This window comes from Drosophila hydei, unplaced genomic scaffold (genome assembly GCF_003285905.1).
Source record: "Drosophila hydei strain 15085-1641.00,03,60 unplaced genomic scaffold, DhydRS2 tig00000364-arrow-arrow-pilon, whole genome shotgun sequence".
Lineage (NCBI taxonomy): Eukaryota > Metazoa > Arthropoda > Insecta > Diptera > Drosophilidae > Drosophila > Drosophila hydei.
In genome coordinates, this window is record NW_022045718.1 from 470,241 (window position 1) to 492,808 (window position 22,568).

At 35.6% G+C, this 22,568-nt stretch overlaps 3 protein-coding genes across 4 annotated transcripts in view; 1 reads left to right on the forward strand and 2 right to left on the reverse strand.

The window, feature by feature from the left end:
* Positions 1-3,926: 3,926 nt before the first annotated feature.
* On the reverse strand, positions 3,927-4,724 carry LOC111593154 (borealin). The gene is made up of 3 exons (XM_023305756.2): positions 4,455-4,724; positions 4,180-4,393; positions 3,927-4,119 (listed from the first exon to the last, which is right to left on the reverse strand). Exons 1-3 carry the CDS (start codon positions 4,708-4,710, stop codon positions 3,927-3,929), a joined length of 663 nt encoding a protein of 220 aa, XP_023161524.1. The 5' UTR covers positions 4,711-4,724.
* A 116-nt stretch (positions 4,725-4,840) lies between these two features.
* Positions 4,841-6,376, reverse strand: LOC111593152 (borealin). Of its 2 annotated transcripts, none has more exons than XM_030224165.1 (3): positions 5,832-6,376; positions 5,214-5,631; positions 4,841-5,145 (listed from the first exon to the last, which is right to left on the reverse strand). In XM_030224165.1, exons 1-3 carry the CDS (start codon positions 6,208-6,210, stop codon positions 4,953-4,955), a joined length of 990 nt encoding a protein of 329 aa, XP_030080025.1. In that variant the 5' UTR covers positions 6,211-6,376; the 3' UTR covers positions 4,841-4,952. The 2 variants fall into 2 exon arrangements, with proteins under 2 accessions (XP_030080025.1, XP_023161523.2); XM_023305755.2 differs by having other exon boundaries at positions 4,842-5,145; positions 5,214-5,643.
* A 3,700-nt stretch (positions 6,377-10,076) lies between these two features.
* LOC111593149 (guanine nucleotide-binding protein subunit gamma-e) overlaps positions 10,077-22,568 on the forward strand; it is a 57,691-nt gene continuing 45,199 nt past the window's right edge. The window contains exon 1 of the mRNA XM_023305753.1: positions 10,077-10,554. The gene's annotated coding sequence lies outside the window, so the exon portion shown is untranslated. The remainder of the gene's footprint in view (positions 10,555-22,568) is intronic.

Below are 22,568 nucleotides of genomic sequence, written 5' to 3' on the forward strand. Positions count from 1 at the left end.
AGTTAATTAATTAATTAATTTGTATTTTTTAACAAGCAGTTAGAAGAGCGCGCTCGCACTGCACAAAAGTCGGCGTGGCGATTCAATGTGAAGGCTATTTTACAGGTTTTTGTTTAAACTAATTTGTAACAAACGTTTTAACGATAACATACAATATTTCTTTACATATTATATTATTATCATATTCTTTACATATTATGTAGCATATCACAATTTCTTCAACTTTGTCGCGAGAACGTTGTTAGCTTCTCAATTTTTTATTGTATAATTATTTTTATTATTGATTTTTGATTTTCTGTAATCTTTAAACTGTAGTTGGGTTCAATCGTTATAAACATTATTTTAAAACAACAAAAAAAAACAAAAGCTATACAAAATTATGATATATACACACACATATATATATATATATGTATATATATATATATATATAAATATATATATCTATATATATATATATATATATATATGTATATATATACATATAAATAAATATATATATATATTAATTATAGTTTTTTTAATTTTATTAAATATGTTTAAAATGCAACAAATCCTAAATAAAAATTTATATACAATATATAAAAATAAAAAAAGAAAACAAAAATATGGTAAACGTGCATTTATTTATATATATTTTTATTATTATTTTCATTTAACAAATTATGATGCTGAGAAAACAACAACAACAACAACAACCACAACTACAACAACGATAAGTAATACAAAATTATATAAAATAAAAGAAAAATGTGTATACACAAAAGGCGATATTAAACACTTGGGAAAATAGAAATACCTCTCGTTAAGTTCAAAAAAGGAAAACCTATAATAAGCATACAAATTTATACATAAATTAATAATTAAAAAGCAAGTAAGGCATATTAAAATAATATTAATATAAATGATTATTTGTACATATATTATAAAATAATAATATATATACATAAAATTTCATATACAATTTAAAAGTTTAAGTTAAGTGAATAATTAGTTAAATTTCAGTTACTTTAAGAGGCTACATTTAATGCAATTAAATTAAAGAAGTGCTAGATATATATATATATATATATATATATATATATATATATATATATATATATATATATATATATATATATATATATATATGTATTTAAATATATGTATATATTTATACCCTTGCTGTTATTTAATTCAATTAAATTAAGTGTTTTATTCTATGTCTATATCTTACTTAAACAATTTAATCCACGAGCCTCTGTCGAACTTCTCTATGGATGGATGTTATGGTGTCTAGTTTATGGCCATATTATCTAATACTTTCAGCAAGGGTTTATTGGTAATTGAATGCTTTCGGTTTTCATCCCAGATTTTATTTATACTCAAATAAGACCTCAAACAGATGAACATGAAATAAATATATATATATAAAATATATATACAAGAGTATACTGCATTTAGTATAGGTTTGAATAATGCAAGTTAGTAATAATTGCATACGTATATACACATATATTTATATAGTTAAGTGACTTGGCAAACGATTATAGCAAATTTCACACACATACACACACATACACAAAAGTACATATAAAGTGCATTAATGAATTTAAGCATTTAATGAAATTAATTAATTTATAAGCATACAAAATTATATATATTAAATTACTAAAATAGTTATACATACAACAATATATATATGAATAAATATATATATATATATATTGAGCAAAAAAATATTTACAAAAAAAAAAAAAACTTTCATATGCATAACAAAAATTAATTTCATAAATATATTAAAACATCTAAAGCTAGCTACGAATTATACAGCAAAAAAGTAAAAGTTTCACAATTTCCATTTTGATACATAACTATATATATATATTAAAATAAGTTACAAGCACATCTATAAATAAGTTAATTAAATTAATTGTAAATATGCATTGAACTTTTTAACAATTCCATTTCGTTTATTAACTATATATTTTTTTTAGATCTGTATATATATAGTTTTACTCTCCTTTTGCAACCTAGTACCATAAATTTGTACCAAATTAAAAAAGTAAAAAAAAAATAAATTATTAAATAACAACAAATACAAAATGCAACGCCCTGTACCCGTGCATCAGCCTACAAACAACCACAAATTGTTAAAAGAAAATATATTAAAAAATATATAAAAAAAACTATTTATTATAATTACAAAATGAAGCCCTGAACCGTAATAAGTAGTGCCCAAAAACAACAACTAATACAAAGCAAACAAAAAAATATATATATATATAACAAAAAAAAAAAATATTAGCATTTAAACAACGTTATAACGAATTCTAAAGCAACAGCCTAAATAGTTTTTAACAAATGAAAAATAGTGAAAAAAAAATACAAACAAATTATAGCACAATTTTGTATAAACGAAGAGAACAAGAACAAGAAATTCATGAATAACCGCAAATACTTTCAAATACAAGATTAGAAATTTATATACAACATTATAAACTCACACACACACACTTAGACACACACTGGCAACAGTCAAGGTAAACATTAGAGCAACACACCTGCGATTGAATTAATCAGTTAATATTTATTATTTCTGCTGCTATATATGTATGTATATATATATATATATATATATATATATATATATATATATATATATATATATATATATAGATTTTGTATCGGAAAAGCTGGGAGGATCTATTGTTGATTGGCTGTGTTAAAAGAAAGAAAAAAAAGTAAAAGGAAAAACTGAAGGCAAAAAGAAAAAGAAACGGAAATATATATATATATGTAGTCCGAACAGGAAAGCAGATTTTGTGGTAAGTGTCGAGATTGTGGGCTTAGAGTAGTTAGAGATCAAGTTAACTGATTTACGTTAGGCTAGTTTTCGCTATATATATATGTATACGTACATGGGAATGAAATCAGTTTTTATTTCGAGCAAACTTTAGTTCAAATCATCTACATATGCATCTATACACTAAGTATTAACATGTTAGGCACATACATACATATATGTATATATATATATCTATTATATATATTCACTTTCCCTATGTTAAGTTATATTTTATATTTTTTCTTTGTCTTTGAAATACAACCAAAAAAAGAAAGAAAGGAAGAGTTAAAAACCAAATGCAAGCCACATCGATGTTGAATGTTATATTTGTGTTATTGTCACTTGTCACTGTTCGTTCACTGTCACTTGTCACTTGTCACTGGTCACTGTTTATATGTTGTCTTTCTCTCTCTCACTTTAAAAGATAAACAAAACTAATTATGTAATAATAATTCAGACATATTTTATATAAGTCTATGTACCTTTTTGCTATGTATTGTATTTCTATGTACTAAACACATAAACACACACACACACATAAATATATATATATATATATATATATATATATATATATATATATACAAACTCTCACATACACCCACACACAGTTGCATATTATATAGAAAGTTTCACAAGCGAAAAATAATTAAAAACAATTTTCACAAAAAACATTTGTTATGCAAAAAGAAAAGAAAATAACAAAAAAAAACTAAACTTAATGGCATTAATTTTTTAAGTAATTAATTAATAAATAATTGTACATGTGTAAATGGTATTTCGTGTAAGCGAAAATTTGGAATTTACAAAATTCAAACAAAATGAATTTACATGAAAAAGAAAAAACACTAAGAATTAATATTATGTGCGCTACGTTTATGTTTGTACTTACAAATCTATTAATACTTAAATTTATTAATTATAAATTAAATATACACTCAAATTGCAACAACAACAAGAACAGCAACAGCAACACAGGCAACATCAACAACACGTACACTTAATGTTTGAAAACAAAAAACAAAAAACATTGAAAATGAGAAAATGAAAAAGACTAAATAAAATATTAATGAAATAAGATGAAGACGATGAATTGCGCTTAGAATTTGCCCAGCTTGGTGGCCATGTCCACAATCATGTGCAGATTGGAGTTGAGCGTTTTGATCTGATTGAGAGTAGTCGAGTCCAGCTGCTTGAGCACCTCACGCTTCACCTCCGACAGCTTTTGGGGCTTCAGCTTCAGCACGCCCGCCTTGGTGGGTATGTGAACGTTTGCACAGCGATCTGGAAAGCTGCAGTGGAAGCTAAGGTGAGTTGAGATAAATGTGGAATTTGCCACGTTTTATTCCTACGTTTGCACGGCGAGCGGACTGCCGCCAGTCGAGAGAGCCAACTCGCCGGGCTTGGGCCAGCGCAGCAGCGCCATAGTTGGTAATTCGGCGCGTCGTAGCACTGCCCGATCTACGGATTGTATCTGGAGGCGTGTCGCCGGCGTTTGCTGAGGCTGCGGTGTGCGTAGACGGCTGCTGCGTGCAATCGACGTGCTGCGCAGTTTGGGCAGAGGCGCTGCCAAGGAAAAAGTAGTTAAAAACAACTGTCGCTGTTTGCGTTGACGGCAGTTACTCACCAATACGATAGTCCTCGAAGTGCTCGAGATTGAGTTTCAGAAAGTCGTTCCACTTCATCTGCAGAACATGCTGATGCGTGCGCGCCAATATGAGTTGCAGCTGATTGTGCACCTGCTGTGCGCTGCGCTTGCCCAGCTCATCGATCTTCTCCAGCGCCGATTCGAGCTTCATCTTTGCCATGCACAGCTGATCCTCGCGTTCCGCATCCTCGCGCAACTGCTGGCGGTTTCGTTTAGCTATTTTGGTGCGCGGCATTCTGCTGAAAAAGTTTCCCCAATGCCTCGATTTTTGTTTAGTTTTAGCTGTGGCGCCTGCTGCGATTGAGCATTTAAATTTTTATTAACTTGCGATAAACTTAATTTTAAAATACATTTTAAAAAGATTGAAATATGCGAACTGAACTTAAAAACTAAATGAACATAAAAAATGTGTCGTGTACGGTAAGCGAACAAATATGTAAATGTAGTTAGATAGTTAAATAGATAGCAGCGTTGAGGTTATTTCAAGCCAGCCTGCTTGGCCGTATTTACGATCAGCTGCAAGCTCTCGTGCAATGTTCTGATTTGATTTAAAGTTTCCTCATCCAGATTTTCCAGCAGCTCCGACTTAACCTCTGCCAGTTTCTTCGGCCGCAGCGATAATATGCCATTGCGTATGGGTATGTTCACATTCGCAAATTTGTCGGGCATGCTGCAAAGGGAATGGGCATTTAGTTGCTTGAAGGGTGAAGCATACGAGTGGGAGGTAACATTACTTACACCTGGGCAACAATGGGACTGCCGTATTTGGAGAGCGCCACCTCGCCGGGCTTGGGCCAGCGCAGGAAGGCCATTGGCGGCGTGTTGGGTGAGGTATTGCGCTTCTTGAGCATGCGCGGCGTACGATCTGCGCTGATGGCCTTCGGTCGCGCTGCCATGGGAGTTCGCATTTTGCTGCGCGAATTTCGTTGGGCATTCGAGGTGCTGCTGTTGCTAGTTATAACGCTGCTTGTGTTTCCAAGCACCTTTGGTATGACGCTGCCACAGGCTGAACGACTGCGACGCTCGCGACGAGCACGTGCCGAATGCAAAGGCCCAGGTGTGCGCATTGCCTTGGCCGAGCGTAGCATGGACCCTGTGTACGCGGACAAAGTGCTGGCACTGCTGCAGCTGACGGCGCCGCCCAGGCCGCTGTCCTCTGTAAAGTAGCCTAAATAGAGTGTGCACCAGCAAATAGGATGTGGTTGTATGTGTGTGTGTGTGTGTGTGTGTGCGTGTTTGTGTGTGTGCGTAAGTGATGCAAATGATGACCCAAATATTAAAATTAAAAGAAGATTAGAGCAGAGTTAGAGAACGCGCCACCAAAAAGCGAAGAAAAAGTTGACAAACAATAAATACCTTCGTCGTTGCGACTGCTGGTCACTGTTGTTACAGCAGCGCAATTACTGCTGCTACCGCCGCCGCCATTTGTTGTATTGCTGTACATGGACTGCGAGCCCAGATGCTGCGTCTGATCACTGGCCTTAAAGTCACCGAAATGCTCTAAGTTGGGCAGAATTTCCAGGAAGTCGCACATTTTCATTTCACGTAGCTCCGTTTGCAAGCGCAACAAGACTCCCTGCAGCTGCGTCTCGACCATTCCATTGTAGCGCTGCTCCAGATCGTCAATGCTCATCAGCACGGAATCCATTTTTAATTCGAATATGCGGATTTTTTCCTCGCGATTGGCGGCCTCGCGGTTCCGTTTCGAGTTCTTTGTTATCTTGGTACGCGGCATAATTGCAGCGATTCTCTGTTTCTATTTCCAAATTATGTCTAATTAAAAATATAATTATTTTGATTTTGCGTTTTTCTTCGGTGCGCAAAAAGCAAGCGTCTCTATTTTAACTGTTTCTTTTGAGTTTTTCCGCCTCGCTTGTACAGCTGGCTTCGATAGGCTTACAGCATTGTCATATCGCATGCAATATATCGATATTATATTCGATAGTACTCGTCACAGCAACTTTGTTAGATTTAACAGTGCATATTGAGCAGTTTCACAGTGTGGCTGTTGCCGCGAAAATATGAAAATATTGTAATTTCTTTTATTTATATCTCTTAAAGTTAATAAATGTGTGTGTTAGTGCTGCTCAAGCACTGCTCAATTGTATACATGTATATTGTAATTAAATTTCGTGTAAGCACCGTTACTTGATCGTTGAGCGCTGACTCACTTAACGCTGCTCCTCTTTATGGGCTCCACAATGAATGTTTACATTTAACTCATTTTAAATGGTTGTTTATATCAAAAGGAACTTTTTTTTTAAATTAATTATAAATATTTAATAATTAAATTTTAATTTATGTATCTTAGTCAATTTAATAACACCTTAAAAAATACTACAATTACCCAAAAGAACTATAATTGATTAACACTATTCTTTAGATAGCTTATAATTTATATTGTATATTATATACATTTTTTATTATTATTATTTTTATTATTTTATTCAAATTTATACTTATACTTAAAGACAAATTAAATGAAAATATTTGTAGTCAATTCTTTATTCTTTATGTTAATAGTTATTTAATAAAAAAGTGAATCTTTTAAATTCAATTAATAAATTAATAATTATATTGTTTTTAGATAATATTTTAAGTTCTTTCAAACAGAAGTCACAACACAATGTAGAAAAGTAAAAAGAGCATTTCGCTGTACGAATTGCTACAGATAGTGCGTTTGGGGCGGGGGCAACATTAGCTGCATCAACGCCGATTCTGGAGGCCATTTCAAGACTGCAAAGACACAAGTACCCCAAAAATTACAGCCGCAATCCTATTAGGCAGGCCCCGCCTTCTCTTCACGCCGCATTTGTATGCTGCGATAGCAAGCATAAATTGCACACTGTGGCAGTTTGTTGGCTGTGCTGCGGGTATCTATAAAGTAGAAGATATGAGTGTATCTCAGTGTGGCATGCACTGTACACTGTATAACTGTATATATGTATAACATATGTATGTGTATGTATCTGTATCTATAAGTGTATCAGTTTATGCGTCTGCATCTGTATCTGTGTCTATATCTGTATCTGTATCTGTATCTGTATCTGTATCTGTATCTGTATCTGTATCTGTATCTGTATCTGTATCTGTATCTGTATCTGTATCTGTATCTGTATCTGTATCTTTATCTGTATCTTTATTTGTATCTTTATCTGTATCTGTATCTGTATCTGTATCTGTATCTGTATCTGTATCTGTATCTGTATCTGTATCTGTATCTGTATCTGTATCTGTATCTGCATATGTATCTGTATCTGTATCTGTATCTGTATCTGTATCTGTATCTTTATTTGTATCTGTATCTGTATCTTTATCTATTTATGTATTACTCCATCTTTTACTGCTCTCGGATCTTAGTTTCTGACTGACTGTCAAAATGACAAAAGTCTTTAATTGGTAAAGCTAAAGCAACAGTTTGACCTCCTTAAAGCCAAGGGCGAAAAGGCCGAAGCGAATGGCTTTGGCACAATTGGTATGTGGTTGTGTCAAAGGCATATCCAATCGGCGTAAACGTCAACATTTTCGCTTCACTTTATTTTGTGAGTGAAATGCAACAAAAACAGCGGCAACAACAACAGTGAAACCCAATTTGTGCGACCAAACGATGCGTTAAGCATACAAAATGCAAAACGGAAGCGACTTTCATGGATAGATTACACAACGACTTACTTTACATACACAGAGACGGGCACACACACACGCAGGCACACACATGCAGGCACAGGGGGCCTTGCAACCGCAGCTCTTTGGCTCTGTTTGCGTATTTGCAACTGTTGCATATTGCAGTGCGTGCAACGCTTTTATTGTGGCGCCTGTCGGTGCTGCCACATGAAGCTGCCTTCCACATGCGGCAACGCTAGCATCCGACCAGGTGCATCATTACATTCTGTATATATTGTAGAACAGGTGCAACAGCCAGGTGGACGGGCCGCACAAAGACCAGGATATACAATCCAGACAACCAGCCAGGCAGCCATATCGAAAGATGTGGCCATTATGCTGCCGCTGCTGCTGCCGCTACTCGGAAAATAAACACAATGCGAGTCAGAAATATCCTGTATTTGATGAGAGCAGAAAGTGATGATGAATACATGTGTTAAAAGTATTATTTATTTAAAATATATGTAGTGAGGATTATGCAATAGTCTATATAGAAATATAGATATATATTTTTTTATAAATATTGATTAGATTTATGCCACTGAAAAAACGCTATAGACACGTTGAAATAGGAGAACTATAAAAAGATAATGCGAGACAATCAGGAAGACTATAAAACATTTCTTAGATTTCCCTTACATCTTTACATCTTTTGTTACATATTTTTTGTGGAGTATATGCTCTTCGCTATTGTGCCGTCTTTGTCAACTCTTGTTCTCACTCCGTCATCCTCTCTTACTCTCTTTCTTCTTCTGTCTTCTTCTATATTTCTCTGTATCCTTCTCTTTCTCTTTCTTTCCCTCTCTGTATCTATCTTTATCCCCTTTCATTTCTCTATCTCTCTCTCTCCCTCTCTCTCTTTATCTTTCTCTTTGCCTGTCTTTATCTCTCTCTTTCTCTTAATCTATCTCTCTCTTTCTCTTATTATATATAGTCAAATCTGATATCTCCATCAAATCTCTTCTCTCCTCTTCTCTGTCAACCTTAATCCGTTGCATAAGCACCTGAAATTGGGTATAAAATATTTTGGCATCAGCTGGCTGCTAATATTTTTAATTAAGTTGCCGTTACACGGTCATCCACATTGCTTGTGCTGTTTACCCAATCCATGTTCTTCATCTATTCTACTTCTTGTTCTTCCCCGATTAAATTGCTCGGCCAACTACCCAGGCGCCTAAGTACACATAGTGTTTGTCTCTCGATAGTAAATTGGTGTTTGGAAAAAGCAATAATTTGAATGTTATGGCTCTTTGATACAAGCATGTGTAGTGGGTAACAGCCCTCTGCCTAACTACCCTTGCAGTAATGAGCCAAATATTGAATTGTGTGCGCTCTAAGTAGGGAGTAAGTATCGTAAACTCAATTAAATTTTCGTCTAGCATTTTTGTCAATGTAAAATTACCCACACAGGCACACGCACATGCACACACACACGCACACTCAGCAACACAAGCTCCAGCACTGCCACCCCCATCCCTTGTGAAGCACAGGTGTGCACTTGGTGTGTTTCAGTAAATTCCAGCCCGTTCCGGAACACTCAACACTGCAAGTTGCACTCAAACGACAAAGTGATTCGTGAGTGTTCCATTGCCGCACGTTCCTCGCATAGCTCGCCCCAACGTATGCAACAGAGACGCCGAGCAGTCGCTTGTAGCAGGCAGCGGCAGCAGTTGCATTCGATTGCCAGCCATCGCCCGCAGTTAGCAGCCAGAGGAAGCCACAGACAGAGCGACAGAGCAGCCAGCGTCAGCGTCAGCGTCAGCGTCGAACTAAACGGTCTGCATCGTTCGCCTTCGCATTCGCATTCGCATCTCGTTTTGCAGTCCACACATTTCACATTCATTCGCCATTCATTCGACATTCGGTCGCCCGCTTTTGGTTATTTGACTGTCGGTCGAGCTAACTGGACTTGTGCGCGGTAGCGTTACCGCTAACGGTTTAGCTCGCTGTCTACCCCGCACAGTCTGCTGCCGGGTGCTGCTGGCATTTGTATTTCTGTTATTGTTGCCTTTGTTTATTAGTGCGTGTCTTTAGTTTGCGCTCGTTTGCTTTGAGCTGGTTTTTCGTAACTGAAGAGCGAGGCGAATAACAGGAGTGCACGACGACTACGACTACGACGACGACATAATTAAATTAAAATTTACTCACAACACACTCACTCACACACACGCCACGACGGCAGAGCCAACTAATCACATTACCAGCCATCAGGCATTGACATCGGCGGCGGCAGTCGGCCAGCAACGCAAGCAGAAGACATTCATAGTTTGTGTTGCATAGTTTTTGGCGCGCGACATACACACAACCTCTTAACGCAAATTGAGAAGGCAAAAGAAACACCCGTGCTACGTCCTTGTACTCCACTTGAGGTCTACTTCACGTGCGGAGCAAAAAAACTATTCAACTCTTTTGTCTGGTAAGCGAATCTTGAATTTGAAATCCATTCCATGTTAATTATATAACAATGTGGAACTGGTTCTAAAAACCAGAAATAATTGCATTAGAAAGGGGGAAAAATTAATAGATACATATATTTAAAATAAGTTTTAAATATATTTAAAGTGAACAGAATATAAATATAAATATATGTAAAATAAATAAATATTATAAATTTATTTGAAATATTAAAATACTACACATATATTTTTAAAAAATTTAATTTTTGTATATATATTTATGTATATAGTTTTTCGAATATTTATATTGCACATCGAAGAATTTGAAAATTAGTCTTTAAATATATTTTTTAAAATAATCTAATATTTATGCAGCAAAATTCAATTTTTAGTTAAATGAAATTCGAAACTGGTTTAATTTCGAAAATGTTTTTAAAACAATGTTATTTTTGTTGAACTAAAAATTTAGAAAATTAGTTTAAATAAATTTAGGTTTTTTATCTTTTTTCTTTTATATAATTATTGATATTAATAGGTTATATTTAATATTTAATTTGATTGTGCTTTTTAAAAAAATAATTTTTAACTTAGTTTCGATAAAAAATATTTTCTTTGTTGAAGGAAATATATTTTTTCAACTAATGTAAATATATTCATATAGTTGCTATTGGCGCTTTTACTTTGATAATTTTGATAAATCTAATTTATCTAAGCTTATATATTGTAATTTTATACAGATAGCTCCTCTCATAGATTCATAGTTAGAATTCTATATCAATTTCCGGCTAATCAGTTTACAGCGCAATTAAATTGATTATTGCGTCAGACTTAATCGAAGGGAATGCCTCATATGCTGCATTAAAAAAGTACAGGCCCCGCCCGCTATAAAGTGTCTCTGTGTAACCGCATTTAATGGCATTTTCAATTTCCTGTCGTCCTCCATAAATCGTCGAGCAATTTGAAGACCAGCCAGCAGCAGCAGCAATAAAAACAAAACAATGCAAACAAAAAAAAAATAAAATAAAATACTATAAACAGTTCAGAAATTGTGTTGATGATTAAAAGGTCGCTGCGAAGCCATTATTAACCTCAGCCCGAGGCTGCCCCACACCCCCCGGTCTGGACTATAAATTTTTTAATGAGCGAGCTGCGCAATAAAATTGTCATTTACCCACGCACGCAGCCTTTCAATAAATATTGAAGCGAGTCCTAGACCAGACCAGGCCAGGCCAGGCGAAGCCAGGGCAGGACTTCATTATCCTGCTGCATCTGCGGTTAATGGCTGTTCCAATGTCATTTACTGTCTGATGTACATACATATATATACATATATGCACATATGCTTATGTATGTATATCAGTTATTTGTTGCTGTCAGCGACACGCCCACAGCCAATTATTACGCCATATATATATAAATTATTTTTTATATCTTTTATCAGAAATTCAATTAAAAAACATTTTGTAAGCAAAGCAGACATACCCTGTATATATGTTCTGTGCGCAGTGGGGTATTTCAAATCAATTACATTAACAACAACATTTTTTTTTGGTTGTTGTTATGTCTGTCAGCCAATCAGTTGATTACATTTATAAAGTTATTTATTTTGTTTCGATTTGTAATAAAAATAAAAAATTAATTGAATTACATTTGGTATTGATGCGCGCGATTCTTGTTTATTTGTGTGCAGCGAGATGATTGAATTACGCGTTCGCTCACAATCACATGTATAGCATTCACAGTAGTGAATAGCATTTGCATAACAGGTGAGCAGGACAGGTGGGCAGGTGTTTGCTACGTGCAATTTGCTGAATTTGGCGACGGCACTTCGCTGGCTTTGGTTGTCGTTTGTTCAGTTCGGTTTGAATTAAACATGTTTCAATTAATTTTTAATCAAATGCGCAATTCTTTTTTTTGTGATATTTTAAATTACAGTTTTGAATAGCAAATGCCATTTTATTTGCTAACTAATTCTGCTTTTTATTGCCAACCAACTGAAATTTGTAATCTGCGTAAAAATAAATTTGTTTATTTAATCTGTTGAATCATTTCCAACAGTTCAATTACATGTGCAGAAAAAAAACAGAGACAAATCGAATTTATTTTTACAGTTTCCGTTATGCAAGCGGGACTTAGCTGTAAATATAAGAGGATTGAAATATGGAGAGGTTTATCAAATATTTATATCTTTTTAAATCGTATAGAAATTTGTTCTATGAATGTATAGAAATGCATATAAATAATAGTATAATTAATTGAAAATAAATTAATAAATAATAAATATTAAAAAATATAATATATATATATATGTATATATATATGTTTATATAAATAAAAACATATATAAATACATATTCTTTTGAACTATTATTCTTTTTATTATAGAAATTTGTTTGCTATACGTAATACTCGTTGTTTTTTGAGGTCGCGTGCTATAATTAATTTCAGAAAAATCTCAGACAATTTCTTGGCTATATAAGTGTAAATATAATGACAATACATATTTATATAAATTGAATACACCTTACATACTTAGCATCTGGGTTTTGACCTAGTTGCTGGAATAACTTCTTGATTATATATGCGTTTTACTTGCGCTTCTTTCTTCTTCTTGCAAATTCTTTTCATTTCTCATTGCTTCATTCAGTGCTTCACTTAAGAATTGTTTGATGATCTTCACTTTTTGTTTATTTAGCTCTCTGTTTTCTTTAATTCAGCACATCTCCATGCGTTTTTTATTACGTATATACTTATTATTCATTATAACTTATCTTTGTGCTTCTTCTTTATATTTTGAACTTCTAATGTTTCTTATTCTTTACTCTCAGTTCTCTTATCATTGCGATTACATTCTCAATGCATTTAAGACTTTTCATATTCTGCTTATCTTTAGCGCTTCTCTCTGCGCTTTTCATTTTGTTATTTTTTCATTATGTTACTCATTGGTTTTATTATTTTCCTTTTCTTTCTACCCGAAAAATGTTGCTTGTGTTTGCTTATCTCTTTTATATATTGAACTTCTTGCAACGCTTTTTGCTTCTTTTCTCACTTCTCTTATTATAGCTGCGTCTGCATCGTTAAGTTGATTTCAATTTTAATAAATCTTTAACTTTACAAATTCTACTTAAACGCTTTTCTCTGCGCTTCTCATAAAGCTTTGAGAAGCTTTTCTTACTGTTTTTCTGCTTTCTCTTGGTTTATGACTTAAAAATGGCTATTTTTACATTGTTCTCTCTAGCTACTTTTGCTTTTTATGGCCTTCTGCGCATCTCTTTACGCTTCACTCTCATAAACCAAGCTACGTTCAGCTGGTCGCAAATTGAATTGATTTAACTCTTGAGCAGCCTCAAGTCTAGTTAGATTTGATGCTTTTGCTATGACTTCAGCTTATTGCAACTTATCTTATTCGCTTCGTTTCGCTTTCGCTTTCGTTTGCGCTTTCAATTCGAACTTAAACACTTTTTATCGCCTTCTCGGATAGTTCGTATGAATAATTGGCTGTAAAGTGGAAAAATGTTAATCGTTTGGGACAGGGCCATAATAGTTTTGCCTTAGCTCTTCGTTGCCCAATGCGCTTAAGACGCAAAACTCATCAGACCTGAAACTCTGTCACTGAACAAGCACTTCTATTAATTTTTTTTTTTTTCATTTTCCATAAAGCCTTAGCGAACGCGTCAACAAATTATAATTGTATAGCCGGCCGAGCGGGGTTGGAGGGATGTGTGTGCGGAGTGGAGTGGGTTGGGGTGCTGGTACTTAGGGGTCAGTTTTTGCGTGCGCTGCTCAACTCATAAAAATTGCTTGGACAGGAATTTCCATTCCATAAGAAAGAGAGAGAGAGAGAGACAGAGCGAGATAGAGAGGGAGGCAGAGAGAAGAGTGCGTCGAGTGCTGGACAAGCTGACGTTTGTTGAAGGGGCCGCCTGGGAGGTGCAGTGGCGTTTGGCTAACAGAAAAGTATGTTAATAAAAATTTTAATTTATCGCCAAGCATAAAAAGTGGTAAAGTGCTGGCTCCTCCTGCGCCTCTGAGTCTGCAGCGTTATTTTCGTTTTCGTTTTCGTTTTCATACTTTTCGCATTTTTTATATATTTTCATATTTTCTGTGCGCTTTAACACGCACAAAACGCATTCGTTGCCGCGACAACTCAATGGCCGTGGCATCGCTGGCCCAACTATGCTGCCAACAGCTGCTGCTGCTGTTGCTGTTGCTGCTGCTGCTGTCAGTCATCTGGCCTTTGTTCCTGCCTCAGTGGCCCCCACACCCCGCCATTGTGCCACATAATCTGCCCCTCGGTTCATCGCGCGTGTTCATCAATAATAGTTTCAAGTGGTTTTTGGCCAAGCACGCGATGTGCAATAGCAGCAGCAGCAGCCGACGCGCCGCGCTGCAAGTTAAGTCCAATCATGGCCCATAAGAACCGTGTGCTGCCTCCCCCTGGCGCCTCGGGGCCTCAGGGCAGCCTTTAAAGTAGGGCGCGTCGCGTCAACGCCCACTTCAAAGTTCGATTTTCTGTATTGAAAATTGGCGTGCATTAGTTTCAGCTGCTTCTAAAAAATATATATTGAGGTGGGGGGAAAAAGAAAAGCGCGCAATAGAGCTGAGTGACTGCGTTTGTGTGTGTGAGCTAGTTCTAGCTGCTTTAAGTGTTGCATATATCTTTTGACGTTGCTTTAATTAGGGTCAAGACCCTGACTAAAAATAGGCTTACCTTTAAATTGATGATTCTCAGAGACTTTAATAAGTAAAGTTTCAGCAATAATATATGATAAATAAAATTTTACCTTGTGCAACACTTTAAGCTAGTATTATAAATATAAAAAAAAAAAAAAAAAGTATTAAATATTATATTTTATTTAAATATTGTTAACTGAGCCCATAGAAAACGCAACAATTTCTATACAATGGACTATATCAGGCTTTTCACAGTTTTGAAGGCTAAGCCATGCGTCATTTATTCAATTTCGTTGATTAATTGATAATTTCGCCTGCGCTGGAAAATATGCTACAAAAAGCGCAGCATGTAATTGTGTTAAGCAGTGCATACAAATTCAGGCATTCAATACAATATGCGATATAGTTCATTTCGCATTTCATTGCATTGTAAATAGCAAAAGTGCGCGCCGCGCACACATCACGGACACACACACACGAATACAAGCAGAGGGGGAGAGGGAGAGAGCGAGTGAGAGTGGAGAGAGAGTTGAAAGCTCGGCCCACTAAACGGAAGTGCATTCACAAAATTTGCGCTCTACTTCCTGTTTCCGTGTGGTGTCTCTTACTGCGGTGGCTTTGTATGTGTGTGTATGTATTATGATTGTTGGCTGTGCAGCGGCGCAGAAGTTTGATAAATTATATTTTACAAGCAAGTCCCTTGGCACGTTATAAATTTTCTGTAAATTGTCTATGTGAACAGGGTATATTAGCTGCAATCCAATTAACTTCCATATTGCCCTCGTAATAATCCCTCATTAAATATGCGCACAAAGATCGAACACGTAATCTCAGCAAAAGACGCACATGTACTAAACCAGCTCTGCCAGCTAATACATTCGTTAAGTTTGCATATGCACTCAATCTCATTAACAACAGAGATTATATAACTAATTAAACTTACTCTTACATGCAGACAAACTCCAGCACTGTGGTGCCTACAGCAGCCGACTTATTCACAAACATATATTATCTTCACTAGTTGAAGCCGTCTCTCTCTCCCCTAACTTGCTGTGCAACTCAAAACGTATAGAACGACATCAAAAGCAGGGCGCGCGCTATCTGTGACACTCTCAACGGCAATGGCCACTCTGTCTGTATGAACACTTTCTGCTCACGCTGTAATCCCTCTCTATCAGCCGACTCTTTTGCACACTTGTATTAGCTACACCACTTATATATAAAACGGGATCAAAAGCTTTTCTGCCAATCTCACAAAAACTACAACAAAACTCATTCTCGTTTTCTATATATATATATATTTACATATATATATTTATATATATTTCTCTTACTCACAATTTTGTTAATCTCGCTTTCTGCTTGGCCTGCAATTCCAGTCGACTCATTAGCACTCACTCTCTGGAAGTACAAATATGCTTTTTAATAGATAAGTCATGTTTTGCAACAGTTAAAATCACTTGAGTTTGCTTACACTGATTTACATTTGGTAAGAAATATGTGAAAGTTTAGATAGGTAAAATTGTCATAAATCACGCTTAAATAAATTGAATTGGTGCAAATGTGTGCAGCTGAGCAATTTGACATTGCTTCAAATTGCTATGATAGCTTTATACTTCTTGTTTTGAGCTGAATGAAAAAATCTACACACAGAATCCACAGGTAGGCACACGGAAGCCATAAAACGTTGCTTGGATCGTAAGTGAACTGAGCGCTTTTTAAGCTGAGAGACCAAAAGTGAGTCACTCATTCTTCATCTGCCGTCTAACGGATCAATGGCGTGATAAGTGTGGATTGGTATAGATTTTTGAGAGAGAGTGCGAGCAGCTGATGGCATGAGCGGAGTTCTGAGTAAAACTGTACAATCTTTGTTGAGTGGTTTTAGTGGCTGCAGTCAGTTCGCGTTGATCGCAGCTGTTCTGCATAATTTTTTTACGTGTCCAATTACATACATAGTGTGCACTAAAAGTGTTTCGTGGAAATCAAACAATTATTTAACAATAATTTAAAGCCATTATCTAAGATTAAAATAAAAAAAGTTTAATATCCAAAAGATAAAATCGTTAAAAAATGTATTCAAGATATGAATCGAGCCGCTTGCTTCTAATTAAAACTATAAATTATGCTCATTTAAATCCATTTGCCAAGTTCGCCTGTACATTTAATTGCTTTTTGTGCAACATATTAAAAGGGCAGCAACAATTGCTGTAAAAGCAACAGCAACTAGGTGTGAAAAGTGGGCAATGCATAATTTAACACCTGCACGCTTTCAGAACTAGGCCAAAATATGTAATCAGTGGGCGAGGCTGCAAGGCAGGCGCCATTAAAAAGAGAGTTTAGAAATTGCAGCAGCAAAAAAAATGAAAAAAGAAATGCATAATAAAAGAAAATCTGAAATTATACGAGCGCGCGCGTCAATGGGTGTGTGTGTGTGTGTGGCTGAGAGAGGCAGCGCCGCATTTTGGCCACGAAGGCGTGTAGGCGTGGCATTTACGTGGCAGCCAACAGCAACCAGCTACCGGCTACAGATAATTTCTTTGCCTTTTCCATTGCAACGAGCATTTTCCCAATGTATTTTTCGCAAAGTTTCCGGTACGCTCGGCAGCAAATTTATTGAACCATGAAATGTTTGTATACGTGTCTGGGCCGAGCCCGTAAAGCGGATGCTACACCGAGACGCCAGATGTTGGGGAGCGAGCGGGCAGTGGCAGCGCAGATATTGGCAGAGGGCAGGCAGCAGCAGCAGCAAAGAAAGGAGGCGGCACGACAAATGCTTGTTAGTTGTTGCTTCAGTTGATACCCTGTAGCGGTCTATAAATAGCTATGAGGTATAATTGCAATTGTGCTACAACACTAATTGATTAAATTAGAACCAGTTAGTTAGTTAGTTATCAGAAGTGCTTACACGATTGGCATCCATACTTAAATACTAATTGGAAATTCTAATGAAGCGATTGGCATTTGGCAATTGGATGATGCGTCGGTTACTTGATGAGTTTCAATTGCTAAGTGCTTGATGCAATTTGAATTCTAGCAGATATCTATAGCTGTTACATGTGTGGGCACACTTGAGCTTGTAATGATTGTGAACTCAAGAAAGTCATTAATAAATTACTTAAGTTGTTTTCACTCTGAGACCTCGAAGCAGCTAGAAATTATAATACAGAAGTGGATGCCTTGGAAGCATAGACTGAAGCTCTAGCTATGGGTTTGCCTGGATCTGAGCATCCTTTGATATCACAGACTATCTATGCTTGCCTGGATCTGATTATCTACTAGTAAAATATTTATTTAGTAGTAAAATATTATATTTAGTTCAATATTCCCTGCCAGACCCCTAAGACGACTTAAACGGCCAAAACGATTGGAATGCAGTAAACTATCGACTTTTAATTTCTCATAATGTGACTGAGGTTTGGCCCTAATTCCATATATATATATGCATGTGTTGTTAAGGTGCTAAATTTGATTGTACAGGTTCTACACTTAATAATAATGCCAAAAAAAAAGTTCAGTATTAGTTTGTAATGTCTAATTATTTTTTTATGTTCAGGAAATGAAAATATGAAATATGAAAAAAATAAATATTAATATGAAAATAATTTTTTTTTGATATCTTTATAAGTTTCAAGGCAGAAATTTGCAGTTCACGCTGGTTAGTTTCAATTAGATATAATAAACTTACAATTTATTCGATTTTTTACTGATTACAGAAAGTTTCCTATTGCTAATACTTAGCCTAGTTAAGCTAGACTTACTTTCTATAGTTTAATCTCTAAGACTTCTAATTTCACATAGCAGTGCAGCTAGGGCATAGCCCAAGTCGTTACACTTGACTTGTGATTTTTTCTCACTTGTCTCTTACTTAGCCCCAACATTTGCTTTAAGCTGGCCAGTTCCCCTCGCCCTTGGCCCCTTAGCTCCATCTCCCATTTACTGGCGTCTACTCTGCACTTTTCTTGCTGCTTTACGTGTGGAAACTTTGCATCAGTTTGGGTCAGCATTCGCTTGTTTTTGCTTTGGGAAATATTTAGCTGAAGTTTTTATTTAACGCATCAATGGCCACTTGGCTATTGGATCGTCCTGGTCGATTGCCGAGGCAAAAGGGTTTGCCACAACTTTGTTTGTTATTGTTATAGTCGACAGTTTGTGCTTGTTGTTGTTGCTGTTGCTGCTTGCCACATGGCTCATAATTTTTCATTGATATTTCAGTTTGCTTTTACAGCTTTTCTCTCATTTTTTGTTTTTGCTTCATGAAAAATTGATGCCGGTTTCGATTTGATTGGATTTGAAATGCTATCGAGTCTCTATATATATATATGTACCGATAAATATATTTATAGTCAATATCGCGGCAGATAACAGAAGGCGTTTTGCGTTTAGCCAGCTGTGTCGAAAGTTTCGTAATTGCTCTTAAATTTACTTGTTACTTGCGGTTTAAAGTTCCTGCGTTTGGGTAATTAATCTTGTGGCTTCACTTGCCAATTGATGCTGGGAAGGGCTGGGGGGTGTGGGTGCGCCTTTGTTAATTTCCCTGTATTGGATAATAAATTGAGCTGCGAATGGGTGCAATAATTTGGTCGGGTAATGGATGATGTGCTTTGAAGGGCGTAAACTTTGTTTTGATGCCTGCAGCTGGAGCGTGCTTGAAAACAATCTGAATATGGAGGTGTAATGGAGTGTGTTAGGGCTGCTTTATAAAAGCCGAGCAGGAAGAGTATTTTACAGAAAGTTATGATTATGTAAAGGAAGAAGGGTTAAATATACTGAAACTAGGCTTAAGTGAAATTTATTAAATAAATGATTATATAATAAAAAATAGAGTATATGTATTAAGTATATTAAATATATAATAAATTATTATTGTTAAATTTAATGAAATTACTGAATATAATGAAAATAATTACAAATAATTAAATTAAAATATTTAAAAAATATATATATGAAATTAATTGAATAAATATTTAACTAAATCATGTGCAGTTCTCATGATTTACATATTTTTATTTTATTTAGAAAATAATGTATTAAAATAAAATAATAAAAAAAAAATAATAATAAAATAATCAATAAAAAAATAAGTAAACAAAATACAATGAAATAAAAACAAATAAAACAAAATTCATATTTTATTTGTCTTTATTTCATTTTATAAAAATAATACATAAAAAAAAATAAAAAAAAAATATAATGAAATTATAACAAAAAAATAAAAATATCGTTAAAAATAAAATTGTAAAATAAAAAAAAAATAAAAAAAAATATAGCGGAATAAAATAATATTAAAAAAGAAGTATAATATCTTAAATTGAAGTAGATAAAAAAACCAAAAAGATAAAAAGTTAAAGACTTATTTTTGATACTAGTAAAAGGAAATATTTACAAAAACTTAAGTTTATATTATTCAAAAATAAATATATTTTGAATAGCCATAAATATAAATAAACCCATTGTAAAGTCAAGAAAACACCGAATGAATGCCATATAAAATAATTTATTCCAAAAAAGTATATAAAAATGTGAATTCAAACTAAAGCCAAAAGCTTAACTAGTGAAGGGAGCAGAGAGTGAAAAGTAAAGTTCGGGCAAAAATTGTTCTTAACGAGCGTTGCATAAAGGGCCCATTGTCATAACGGATGGCTAGCCGGACTTTCGCCACTTGGCCAAAAAGCAATTATCCCGCTAACCTTTTGCAGCAGTTGCCACGCACAACAACAAACAAATGCACAAACTGTTGAGAGTTTTAGGCCCTGGCCCAAAAAGGGGCGCATGAATCACGGCGAAAAGATGGAAGTGGGGTGTGCGAGGAGGTGGGGGCAGGGGCAGTTTGGTGGCACTATTGACCCGCGTCTAGGCTTCAGCTAATTCAATTAAACAGTTTTTCAGTTTTTGCGCTATTTTTGTGAGCTTTTTTGAGCAAGTTTTGTGCTGCCATCAAATCGCATTCACGAAATGAATTTCGGGAGCCTTGCAACTTGTTCACCTATTGATCGCTTATTCAATTATATGCGCCGTCATTCACAGCGAGAGAGGGAGAGCGGCCGACACCAATTTGCCGCTGGCCTTTAACAAAATGCCAGACAAAAGGCGAACGGCAGCTTGCCCCAGCTCGCCTCGCGCTGCGGCATGATGCAACTCGGCATTTCTATGGATGCTCCTTTGCGAAATGGTAACGTTTCCGCTCGCATTGCATTGCTTCGCACAATGTATATCAATGTCGTGCCTGCCTGCCCCCTCACAGTCAGCCGACCCTCCACAGTGCGTTGCGCTTTTCGTGCCTCAATTATGGGTTTGCGCGCGAGCGAAGTGAAGCAGAATTTCGTTGCGCCTGGTCAAGGATCGAAGGGAAGAAGCAGAGCTGAAAAAATAGCTGCCGTAAACTTAATTCAATTAGAGTCGCTTTTTTCTATCTGGCTCAGCTCGCTGGCTGTCACAATGGATTTGCATGGGCCAAAGTTAAACTGGGCCAGGGGAAACGCCTGACAGACAGGGCAGCATGAAGAATGACTGGGGATTTGCAAATAGTTCGAACATTTGTAACATGTGTAAAAGCAACGGCACAGCAGAACAGAAAAAAATGAAAATGAAAAAATGGATTTGATTAAACGTCGCTGCGTTGGCAACAAGTGCGCCAAATGGAGGCAGGGGCGTGGTAAGTGATTGAGCGTTGCACGGAGGGGGGTGTGGTGCAGCTGTTTATCCCACATGGCTACCAATGCACATACTGATTCCGCTTCAGATTGATTGTGCGTGGAGAGTGCGATTGCGAATTGCGATAAGTGCTGCGAGCATTTGCAATGGTCACTCCAAATGCTATGACTGGAATTTGTTGACTCAGCGGCATGTGGCACGGGGCGAGTCACTTAACGCATGCCATGCAAGGCAATCCCTGTTCACTTATGCGCCTGACACATGTATGTGTTGCAGGCATTCCGATTTAAGCATCAATTGAATAAGGATTGCTTTGATTGTCAGATTTCTCAGTTGAATTGTCAATTGTATTTCGATAGGAAGTGCAGCAATGACAAAGTGAAATATGCATTTCAGGCTAGATATGGACACAAATTTGAATTTGCAGAGTTATAAGATTAAAGCTTTATATATATTAGTTTTCGTTTATTTAATTTGGGCTTAACTTTATCATGGTTGATTTTCTTGATGTGCCAATGCCGCAATTTGAGTGACTATAAAATATATTCTGGTATCTCTGCTGTGCTTGAGTGTATTTTTGAAGTTTCAAGTTTCGAGACAGACAGCCAGAAAGAAGCAATGAATATAAATAAATTATATTTTACATATATAGCAAAAGGTATATATGTTTATATATGAAAATCCTTTATTTTATATATATTGAATAGGC

What these genes read in the sequence shown, in the direction of transcription:
- LOC111593154 (XM_023305756.2), bottom strand. Translation starts at nt 4,710, where the DNA reads ATGCCGCGCACCAAAATAGCTAAACGAAACCGCCAGCAGTTGCGCGAG. An exon ending in CTTCGAGGACTATCGTATTG is followed by an intron (nt 4,394 to 4,454) that starts GTGAGTAACTGC and finishes TTTCCTTGGCAG; the next exon opens with CGCCTCTGCCCAAACTGCGC. An exon ending in AGTCCGCTCGCCGTGCAAAC is followed by an intron (nt 4,120 to 4,179) that starts GTAGGAATAAAA and finishes CTTCCACTGCAG; the next exon opens with CTTTCCAGATCGCTGTGCAA.
- LOC111593152 (XM_023305755.2), bottom strand. Translation starts at nt 6,210, where the DNA reads ATGCCGCGTACCAAGATAACAAAGAACTCGAAACGGAACCGCGAGGCC. An exon ending in CAGCAGTCGCAACGACGAAG is followed by an intron (nt 5,644 to 5,831) that starts GTATTTATTGTT and finishes CACTCTATTTAG; the next exon opens with GCTACTTTACAGAGGACAGC. An exon ending in AGTCCCATTGTTGCCCAGGT is followed by an intron (nt 5,146 to 5,213) that starts GTAAGTAATGTT and finishes TTCCCTTTGCAG; the next exon opens with CATGCCCGACAAATTTGCGA.